Consider the following 12,213-nt stretch of genomic DNA (forward strand, 5'->3'; position numbering starts at 1 on the left):
TATATGAATATATACTATATATGTAAAAATTTTGCCAGAATTATTCTAACAATTTACTACTATAATATTACTTAATTGGTATATTAACATTTCTAAATTTCTTAGAGTAATCCAAATTTAAGACTTACATATAAAAACTATTTTAACATCTCCGAGAGGAAAATGGAATTACAAATAATAAGTGTAGCAAATTTGGATAAAGACAATTTTTTTAAAAAAAATCAATTTTCTTTTTATTATTCCTGTTACGTGTGTCATGAGTCCTCCTAATTTCTCTTAGGATAAGAGTCCATTTCTTTCATCCACTCAGTCACTCATTCATCAGTCATTTACTGAGATTTTTTGACATAACCGATAAGCTAGTGATACAGTGAAGAAAACGAAAATCCCTGTCTTCATGGAATTTACATTCTGGGGTGGAGACAGTCAGTGAACAAATATATACATCTGTCTTTTCAAATAATCTAACCACATATATAAACTCTTCTAAAATGATACTTTTTTAGCCTTGTCATTCTCAAATAATTCCATTCTGGGATTAACTGATGAAAAATGTTAAAATACTAAAAAATGCTTAAAATAACAATGTATTATTTTTCAGTTTACAAAGGTGAAATCACATTTCATTTTGTAAGGTACAGCACTGAGTAGCTAGATTAGGATTCGGGTGTTCAGGGTTTTGGTCCCCACAGTAGCAGTGACTAGTGAGATAGCTCTGAGTAAGTCAGAACGCTTCTGTACCTTCATTTTCCCATGCAGAAGCTTTCTAGAGATTATCCAGGTACCCTCTTACCATTCCCACCACTTTCCATGTGCCCTTGATCCTCCCATGTTAGAGTTAGGAAAGAGCCTTTGAAACAAGGCATCTAATTAAAACAGTGCTGTTTTAAGACTGTATTCTTTGTATTTTAAAAGAAGTTAAAGATATTAATAGCAGCAACTAAGCAGACCATCTACTGCCTTCCCCTTTAAACTATACTTCAAGGTAGAGTATGATAACAAGGTCAAAAAAATATTATTTTTCAATACTTCCTATATAAGACAACCATTCACTTTCTGTTCTCTTACATCTTTCACATATAGTCTTTGCCAAATTCTGTCATTCTATCTACCAAATATTCCATTTTTTCTCCTGATTAGGTATTTATTTGGAGACAGGGTCTGGCTGTGTTGCCTAGGCTAGGGTGCAGTGACACTGTCTCGGCTCACTGCAACCTCGACCTCCCAGGCTCAAGCAATCCTCCCTCCTCCCACCTCAGCCCCTGGAGTGGCTGGAAGTACAGGTGCATGCCACCATGGCCAGCTAACTTTTGTATATTTTTTGTAGAGACGAAGTTTTGTCACATTGCCCAGGCTCCTCCTGATCATTTCTACTGCCACTACATCCCTCTGTATATGCTTCCCCATCATCTCTTATCTGGATCATCAGAGAATTTCCTGCTACTCAACTTTGGGCCCATTTGTTTTGTTTCTTTTTTACTTTTTGCTAAAATGACATACCAGTTTATGCTACTCTTCAAAAACCTTTGCTGCTTTTGAGTTGCTGTGGGTGGGGAGGGGGCTGTGGTGGGGAAAGGAAGCTTCTGTTCTCTACCGTCAACTTGTTTCACGCTCTCCCGAGCATGCCACATGCCTTTCTCTTTCTGTAACCCTGCTCTCTATGATCTGGAATACACTTTTCATCAAGAACCAGTCCAAATGCTACAACTTCCTCTGAGCATCTTATACATACAATTTCCCTATTCATAAGCTCCTTTTATTTCTGTTTTAGCATCTATTTTAATCTACTCTGGATTAGGACTGACTGGTTTCTCCCATTAGATTCTAAAATCCATGAGGGCAGTCATCTCTGCACTCTCTTAATGCTGATCTGTTTCGCATACAGTAGATATTTAGTAAATGCCGAGTTGAAAAACATGAAAGTGGGTTACTTGAAAACATCCAAAAGAGGCTTCTGTTTTAAAACATTGGCCATTATGTTTTGTGCTGTTTTTGTAAGACAGACAAGCTAAAATTGATTCTGCTTTCTTCAATTATTGACCCCAAGGCTATACTTTGAACCCTGACATCACTAGTAAAGGAAGTTTCTAATTTAAAAATCCTGTTCTCTTACCATGTCTTTCCAGTTTATTTCAATTAAAATGCCAGCCTGTTGACCTCATCATACTATCCTGTCTACCTCTTCTTGTCCTCCCTTTTTTCTTTACCTATAGCCCATCACTATAATTAGAGATCATAGTCCATCATTATACATCATAATGTATTTGCATTTTATTTGTATTTGTAAAAGTATTTACAACATATTCATTTAATTTATTTTGAGACAGAGTCTAGCTCTGTATCCCAGGCTGGAGTGCAGTGGTGCAATCTTGGCTCACTGCAACCCCCGTCTCTGGGGTTCAACTGATTCTCCTGCTCTCAACCTCCCGAGTGGCTGGGTTTACAGGCGTGCACAGCCACGCCCGACTAAGTTTTGTATTTTTAGTAGAGACGATGTTTTACCATGTTGGCCAAGTTGGTCTCAAACTCCTGGGATCTGCCCAACTCAGCCTCCCAAAGTGTTGGGATTGCAGGTGTGAGCCACCTTACCCGGCCTACAAATATTTTTAAATCTCATGCTTCTCCCTCTTTTGAACTCATAAACTCAAATTCTGATGAACTCAATCTTCTGCTTTCTTGTTCCTTTCAACTTAACAGCTGAAAATTACTGGGGGAGGAAATCATGCATTCAAGTAGACGGTTGTCATTTCAAATATACTACTAATCCAAGTGAACAATCCAATTTTGCCTAGCAATCTTAGCCGTGTTCCTCTAATCAATACTTCCCTATTCTCTAACAATTCTCCCAATTCCTTCTTTCCTTCGAAAGTTTTTCCTTTCTTCACTCTTAGCCAGTGACTTCTCCTTATACTTTGAGAAAACAGAAATCAGTGGGTGGTAATTACTTTCCCTTCACAAAATTTGAAATCTATTTTAATTCTCCCCTTGACTCAAAAATCACTCAAAAGTGGTAGATATTGGATCTACCACTTTAATTGAAGGCAGAGGTCTTCAAATTTTGGTCACAGGACTCCTTTTCACTCTTAAAAATATTGTCAACCTTGGCTGGGAGCGGTGGCTCATGCCTATAACCCCAGCACTTTCAGAGGCCAAGGCAGGAGGATGGCTTGAGCCCAGAGTTTAAGACCCACCTGGGAAAACATAGCAAAACTTAGTCCCTACAAAAAATTAAAAAATTAGCCAGGCATAGTGGTGTACACTGGTGGTCCCAGCTACTGGGGAGGCTATGGTGGGAAGATTGTTTGAACCCAGGAGGTTGAGGCTGCAGTGACTTGTGTTTGTGCCACTGCACTCTAATCTGGGTAACACAGCAAGACTGTCTTGGAAAAAAAAATTTCCAACTGCAAAGAGCTTTCATTTATATGAATTATAGCTACTGATATTTAAAAGTTAAAACATATTTTATTTATATGAATTATAGCTACTGATATTTAAAAGTTAAAACAGAAGTTTAAAAAGTATTAATTCATTTTGATATGAAAATAAACATTTTAATGGGAAAAACCCAAGTATTTCCAAAAAAATATAGTGGAAAGAGTGATTTTGTTTTATAGTTTTGGAACTCTTTTAAATATCTGGTGTAACAGAAAACATCTGGATTCTGATTATCTACTTGTACATTTAATCTACTGTCCCACACAGAAAAATAGTTAGAAATAGAGATATACTCTACTCATCTTGTCAGATAATTATCGATATTATTCTTTGATACTAAATTTGACAAGGGAATGCACAATATGGTTCGAAATCAGGTGAAAGAACACTTTGTACTTTGTTATACAAAATTTACTGTTCTCTCGTGCACTTTGTTTTTGATTTGATTTGATTTTTTTTGAGACGGGTCTTACTCTGTCACCCAGACTGGAGTGTAGTGGTGTGATCATGGATCGCTGCAGCCTTGACTTCCCTGGCTCCAGTGATCCTCCCATCTTAGCCTCCAGAGAAGCTGGGACTACTGGTGTGTGCCAACACACCCGGCTAATTTTTGTATTTTTTGTAGAGACGGGGTTTCACCATGTTGCCTAGGCTGGTCTCAAACTCCTGAGCTCAAGCGATCCTCCCACCTCGGCCTTCCAAAGTGTTGGGATTATAGGTGTGAGTCACTGTGCCCAGACTCTCTTGCACTTTGAATAGATCTTTTACTCATGCGTCATTTTGTAACATTTGTTGTAGCATTCACTGATCATTTGAAAATAATGACTCATTGAATTATAAGGATTTTCTAAATGTTGACTCATTTAATTATATAATAGGAAAAAAAATCACATTTGTTAAAATACCACTAATCAGCCGGGCATTGTGGCTCACTCCTGTAATCCCAGCACTTTGGGAGGCCAAGACGGGTAGATCACGAGGTGAGGAGTTCGAGACCAGCCTGACCAACATGGTGAAACCACGTCTCTACTAAAAATACAAAAATAAGCCAGCTATGGTGGTGCGCACCTGTAATCCCAGCTACCCAGGAGGCTGAGGCAGGAGAATCGCTTGAACCTGGGAGGCGGAGGTTGTAGTGAGCTGAGATCGCGCCACTGCCCTCCAGCCTGGGTGACAGAGCAAGACTCCGTCTCAAAAAAACAAAAAACAAACAATCTCACTAATCTCATTGACGAAAGTCTTCAGAAGCTCTCAAGCTCATGGTGGTAATTATCACCACCAACAAATGCCTATTGTTTTCCTTAAAATGACAAGCTAACAACATTACTTCTCAAGAAAATGTCTGTCAAATACCTAAGTCTGCATAAACTGCTGGCGGGTCATTTTTTCAAGTAAAAATAGTGTTCCATAAAAGAAAACAAGCTAGTTCAGTTTTCAACTCAAACAACTGCCCAAGAGCTTTCCTTCAAGAAAATCATTCTCTGGTGTGCACAAGTGCTATTTCAGACTTCCTATTTTGTCACACAAATGTTAAAAAAACATATACTCAAGCATCAAGATTGAATAAAGTTAGTAATTTTTACTGCTTCATAAAGAACTTCAATGAACCTGCCTTTTTGCTTTTTTTTTTTTTTTTTTTTCCCTTGCTTTAAACCTCAAGTATATGGTGCTGAAGAATACAGAGGTAGTAGCAGTTTGGTGCCACTGCCTTGATTTATGCTAAGGCACAAGCAGGTTCACAAACCATTGCTTTTGCACCACAAGTAGAAATTTCAAAATGATAAAAAGGCAAATAATGGCTTGGTATGAAAATAGTTTTGACCTCCTGAAAGAATCACCTATCTCCAGGCTGTCATCTTTGGCCTGGGTAACTATAACAATTTCCTAACTACTCTCCCTGCATTCACCCTTGCATCCAACTCCTCCCCTATACTGTTTTCCGGCCGATTTTTCTGGGATTTATTACTTGCTATTTAAAACTTTTCAAAGCTGTCTAATTTTTCTTTGATATCTCAGTTCTTTATATTAGCCTATAAGGCTGTACATAATTTAATCCCTGCCTACATCCCCCAATTTTTTTCATCTCCCTTTCTTCTGATTTACCAAGTTCCAATCATACCTATCATCTTCATTTCCTTGAAAAACAATTTCTTCAGGGTCTTTGCTTACTTTGGCATTTCTGTGCAAAGAATGTTCTTTCTCTGCTTATTCCCACAGCATGCTCTTTATCAAACTCAACTTAAGCAAATTACCCCTTCCAAGAAATCTCCCTGACCACTCAACCCAGAGTAGGTTCCCATTAGTTGTTCTCTATTAGAGTACTCTCATTTTTCCCTTCGAAGGACTTCCCAGGATTTGCAAATAGTTATTTGTTTATCTGTTTGTCATTTGCGCCCCACCATGGGGCACAAACTTCATAAAAGACAGGGAATACTTAAATCTTACTTTATACATAGTGGGTACACTAATATTTGTTGAATCCATGGATGCATTTCTCAAGTATTTCTATTAATGAGAACACGCTAAAGTGTTCAGTTATAGAATGCTGTATTAATCAATGTGTTCTCAAAATTGAAATTCTGACTACTTTAATGAATACGCAGTTATACTGGATCTTACATATTTTTAAAGGAACAAAACAAAAGATTCTCTGTGGCTTTCACCTTCGTATTTAGGATTCTTGAACTTACCATGTATGGCTTCTTGGTAACCAAGTGTCTTTGCCAACTTTTTCAATGCAAAACTTTTGAGGCCCATTACTTCCTACACCAGGAAAATAAGACAAAGTTTATCTGGTCCTTTAAACTTTTTTCTTCTGACAACTACTTAAATAATAGAACATGCTGCATAATCATATGAATGATACGAAATAAAGAAGAAATTCACAATGTAAGCTGCTTCTGCCTGAAGAAGCTTCTTACTGTTGCAGAGATCCAGCAATAAGAATTAAATCAGTGGGAAGAAAACTATTTATACAGAATGTCGCTCCCTTCACAGTCACCCTAGGGAGCAAAGCAATGGCCACCTCAGCTATATGAGGAGACATTCATTTTTGTCTTACAAGTGCTTTGATATTAGCCATTCATTTTTCTTTCTTCTAAATGAAGTCTACTGTATGTCCAAAGGCCATTATTATCACAAAATTATCTACAGAGAAATTACAGTGAAACTACATTTACCACCGGGCGTGGTGGCTCACGCCTGTAATCCCAGCACTTTGGGAGGCCGAGGCGGGCGGATCACAAGGTCAGGAGATCGAGACCACGGTGAAACCCCGTCTCTACTAAAAATACAAAAAATTAGCCGGGCGCGGTTGTGGGCGCCTGTAGTCCCAGCTACTTGGGAGGCTGAGGCAGGAGAATGGCGTGAACCCGGGAGGCGGAGCTTGCAGTGAGCCGAGATCGCGCCACTGCACTCCAGCCTGGGCGACAGAGCGAGACTCCGTCTCAAAAAAAAAAACAAAAAAAACAAAAAAAAACAAACTACATTTACCCATGAGCTCAGCAAATCCTCCTAGAGGTAAACGGCAGGTTCCAGTGACGAACTGCAGTAGTCGCATTCTTACTTCATTGTCTGTCTCTTTCACAAACTGTAATGAAATCCAATGTACTTTAATATGAAATAAATGCTAAACTATATTCAATCATGAAACTAGTACACACTTGAAGAAATTAAATAACACTGAATTGGTTGAAAAGTCGTGTGAAAAAGTGGTTGTAGGGTTTGTCATTTAATAAGGGTGGGCACCATGCTAAGCACACTGTGAACCTCACTTCAGGTCATCCTCATGAGAACACGGAGGCTGGCCACCATCATTACTACGCCCATCTTACAGCGAGCAAAGACACGAGAATCTTGGCAAGGTTAAGTCATTTATGTAAGGTCAAACAAAAGGTGCAACCAAGATAGATGTTGTTGTTGGGCTGTAGTATAACAGCTATTAAGGGTTCCTGCCAAATAGTGTGCCACTGGTTTTCATGGATTTAGTTCTCACAATTCTATGAGATAGGTAGAATCATTAGCATCCCCACTGTACACATAAGGAAATGGAGGCCTAGAGAGTTTAAATGATTTGTCCTTCTTAAACTGCTAAAGTGGCAGAACTAACATTTGAACTCAAGTCTAGATGAGCCCTAAACCACTGTTATTCCTCCCTGAGTCAATTACCCATCTCCCCTTTAAGCTACAGAAAACAAATGAACACCTCTCTGCTGCCACTCTTAATAGTCTATGGTATTTTCTCCAATGAAACACCATTTTCCTAACACTTTGTGTTCTTCCTGACTAGTACTTGAAAAACCAAAGTACACATTTCTCTAAAATTATCTATTTCACTGACTAGTCATTTTCAAAGACATAAATGGGCAATGTGGTGAAATACTAATTTGATTGGTCTGAGTATAACAGAAAGCAAGGAACATAGGGAGCAGATTAAGAGTAGAAATGTATCTTAAAAATAGGGAATAAACTTTAGCTAAGGATAAGATAAAACAGCTGTGCTAATCATGTCCCAAAATATTTCAGTGAAGAACTGTGCTGAGGCACATATTTCAACAAAACACAAGAAACAAAACTTATTACCAGGTCTGGCATAAACCTCACCACTTCCCCTAAAAGAAACCCACTTCAGAAAACACAAGTATTCATTTGGATTTATATGACCCTAAGCTTAAGCTCATTGGCTATGTAGATACAAATGTGTAAACAGAAAGCCAGGGAAGACCAAATGTGATGAAGCTAGTAAAAAGCCTGAAAGGGAAGGTTACAGACAATAGTATGCATATTGCATGCAATGCAATTCAGGTATTTTAGGCGTGAAAATGGATTTATTCCTTCCTATTTATGTATTTATTTTATAATAGGTAATAGTATAGAATGCAAAAGACTTTTACTTAATGAAAAGCAGCTTTCCTACCTTCGCCTCCAACTGCTCAGCACCCCTCTAGAACTGTTTCCAGTTTTTTCTCTGCCTTTTCAAAGATGATATATTTCCATACTAACATACACTTTTACTATACAGATGATAAGTCTTTAAACAAAAAGCATCATATTATACACATTGTTTAGCATCTTCCTTCTCCCCTTAATACTGTATTGAAACATTATTCTCCAATATTTTTGTTAATTTGCATTTTTAAAAATGGAAAGAAAAGTCAGGCGTAGTGGCTCATACCTGTAATCCCAGCACTTTGGGAGGCCAAGGCAGGTGGATCACTTGAGGTCAGCAGTTCAAGACCAGCCTGGCCAACATGGTGAAACCCTGTCTCTACTAAAAATACAAAAACTAGCTGGGCGTGGTGGCACGCACCCATAATCCCAGCTACTTGGAGTGGGGGCGCTGAGGCAGGAGAATCACTTGAACCTGGGAGGCAGAGGTTGCAATGAGCCGAGATCCTGCCACTGCACTCCAGCCTAGGCAATAGAGTGAGACTCTGTCTCAAAAAAGAATGACTCCAAGGTATAGACATATAGAATGGATGTATGATAGTTTATTTACTCAGTACTCTCCTGATGGACATTTAGGTTGTTTCAAGTCTCTGTTAGTAAACCAATGATATTGCATTACTTTGGTATGTGCCACTTTACACATGTGGAAGTATATTTTAAGATAAATTTCTAGAAGTGTCTACATCTCTTTAAAATATCAAGCAATAAACTCATGACATACATCCTTATGAAAAGATGCAACTTTTGGAAAGTATACTGTAACACAAAACCTAGCATTACTCTTCACCTGAAAATGAAACAGTTAAGCAGAAGTAAGCCAGAAGTCCAGTCGTTAAATTGCTCAAATGAGTCCCAATTAGTAGAGAAGTTATCTGAAGAATATCCCTGATCTGGAGATTTTAAATTCTCAAATAAACACACAAAACAAAAGTCTATTAAAATAAAATGTTCAAGATTAGTGTGGTACACTTGGATTCCTGAGACCATCCTATTACAGTTTAAGCAAAACACACACACAAAAAAATAAATACATAAATAAATGAATAAAGTCACTCTTATGACATTATGCCCTCGATCATTCTAATTCCCTAGTATATATTACCTCAGAGGAATTAAAATATCTGCACTGACTATCATTACAAACATATTTCCTCATTTACTTCTAGAATTAAGTGGAATTTAGACTACTTTGATACCACTAGAAAAAAATTGCTATGCCTACAACTATTAACATTAAACTATTACTTAAATAAGATTCCGTCATTCACTCCTTCATTTTAGCAAGACAGTCAAAGAAGCAATAGAAAGTACTTTTGACAAGTGTTCACACTATTCTCTTAGATTCAGAATTGGAAAATTATAAACTGTGTCCAAAAGCAGTCTCAATTAAAAATAATAAGCTATTTTTAAAACCACCATTTCATTAGAAAATATGTTGAGTACTTTGTTTCAAATACGTTGAGTACTTTGTTTCAAAAAAGATAAAAGCAAATACCTGCCAAAACCAAATGATTTGCTTGCTGTTTCTTGTATAATGTCGATAAACAGTATTTCTCTGCCAATCTGCCAAGTCAACCTCCTGCATGCCACACAACATAACCTGGGAAATGAGCACAGAATCAGGCTACGATAAAGATTTAGTGAAGAGAGTAATCATATGACTGAAATTTCCTAATGCAGTCATGCACATGGCAAATTATGTGAAAAGCTATGTGCACGGCATATAATGATAACAATAAGCAAATCTTTTGAACAAAACTGTGGCAATTTAGCATAAAGGATTCTCTGGTACTTTACCCATGTTTATTGAACTCAAAATAAAAACTACATTTAGAGTATTTTCAAGAAAAACAGCTATACTGAAAAGCATGTCTCCTTTACCATGTGTATATATATGGTGTGTGTATTTACACACACACACACATCTATATATATAGATTTATATCTAGATATGTGTGTATATATGTATCTAGATATATACATAGATATATATCTAGATACATAGATAGATCGATCGATCTCCCCCAAACTGGGTATCCAAATTCATTAGTTCCAAACCTATTTCTGGTTCTCATTTTAAAAAATCTATGCTATCTTATATACTTAAAAATAAAAAAATACTAACCTCCTATTAATAATTTATCCAGCTTCTCTAGGAATATTCTACATATGTGAAATTTTCAAACAACCTCAACTTGTATATGAAATGAACATTATTTTAGGCATAGTAAAATATGTAACACTTATCTCTTAAGTTTTTTTCATAAGTCAACTTTGAGCTATAATTTACATAGAATAAAATGCACAAACTTAGGTATATAGTTAGAAGATTTTCAACAGATGTATACACCTGTGTAACCACCATTACAATCAAGATATAGAATATTTCCATTATATCCCTTTTTGTAATCAAAACCATATCCTCATCCTAGTTTCAGGTGATCAGTGATTTCAGCACAGATTATATTTGTCCTTTTAAGAATGTCATGTATATGCATACATCCATATTTGTGTCATATATAGTGCATACACATATACACACATCCTCTTTTGTTTTTCCCACTCAACATGTTTTTGAGATTCATCCATGCTGTAGTTCATATTTTCTATCACTGAGTAGTATTCCATTATATGAATATACAACAATTTGCTTATCCATTCACTTGTTAATTCATTTAGGTTACTTTCAATTTTTAGCATTGATGAATAAAGTGATTAACATTTATGTACAAGTCTTTGTTTAGATATATATTTCATTTCATTTTAATAAACACCTAACAGCAGAACTAGTAGGCCATAAGGTAGATGTACATTTAACATTATAAGAAACTACCAACACTATCTCAAAGTGGTGTTTTGATTTGCATTTCCCCAATTACTAATAAGCATTTTTCCATGTATTTACTTGCCATCTGTGTATCTCCTATTGTGAAGTGAGCCTTTGTCTATTTCAAAATGTTTTCTTGTCTTTTTATCGAGTTCCATGAGTTTTTTGTTAATATATTCCAGATATAAGATCTTTGTCTCAACAGTTTCTCCCAGTGTGTAGGTTACTTTTTCACTTAATATCTTTTCAAGAGCAGTTTTTAGTTTTGAAGAAGTCCAATTTATCCATATTTTTCTTTCATGGTTATTACTTTTTGTGTTCTAAAAAACTTCTGCCTGCATCAAGATTTCTCTCATGTTTTCTTTTTCACTTTCACATTCAGACTTATAATTCTCTTTAATTGTAAGCATGAATAATTTTATGGGCAGAGGTAAGGTCAAAGTTAATTTTAAATATGGACTGAAGTAGGTTCATAGTTAATTTTCTTCCATATGGACATTCAGTTGATTCAACATCATTTGTTCAAAAGATATTCCCTTTCCACATTGAAATATCTTAGCACTTTTGCTGAAAATCAATTGACAATATAGGGTCTACTTCCGGACTTTCTAGTGTTCCACCAATTTGTCTATTCTTTCACAAATACCACATTATCTTATTTACTATTAGAAATAAGTCTTAAAATCAGGTGATGTAAATCCTCCAAGTCTGTCCTTTCTCAAAATTGGCTCTGCTCTTCTAGGGCCTCTGTATTTCCTTCTAATTTTGAAATCAGCCTGTCAACTTTCTATAAAAAAATTCTGCTGAGATGTTGAATCTCTAAATCAATTTGAAGAGAATTGACACTTTAACAATATAACATGGTATATCTCTTCATTTATTTAGGTCTTCCTTAATTTTTCTGAGCAGTTTTGAGTTTTTGGTATAGAGGTCTTGTGTGTTTTTGATTAAATTTGCTCATTTTTTGAGCTTTCACAAATGAAACTAAAATCTTAAGTGTCTGT

At 36.3% G+C, this 12,213-nt stretch overlaps 1 protein-coding gene across 5 annotated transcripts in view; it reads right to left on the minus strand.

Annotated features, from left to right (window-relative positions):
* Window positions 1–12,213, minus strand: part of LOC105477150 (WW domain containing E3 ubiquitin protein ligase 1) — a 124,160-nt gene that overhangs the window by 1,395 nt on the left and 110,552 nt on the right. For all 5 annotated transcript variants that reach the window (XM_071068024.1, XM_071068028.1, XM_071068026.1 and 2 more), the window contains 3 exons: window positions 9,878–9,982; window positions 6,928–7,024; window positions 6,126–6,198 (listed from right to left, as the gene is read on the minus strand). In XM_071068024.1, coding sequence (XP_070924125.1) covers window positions 6,126–6,198; window positions 6,928–7,024; window positions 9,878–9,982 — 275 coding nt within the window. The remainder of the gene's footprint in view (window positions 1–6,125; window positions 6,199–6,927; window positions 7,025–9,877; window positions 9,983–12,213) is intronic.

The sequence above is a fragment of the Macaca nemestrina genome, chromosome 8, assembly GCF_043159975.1.
Source record: "Macaca nemestrina isolate mMacNem1 chromosome 8, mMacNem.hap1, whole genome shotgun sequence".
Lineage (NCBI taxonomy): Eukaryota > Metazoa > Chordata > Mammalia > Primates > Cercopithecidae > Macaca > Macaca nemestrina.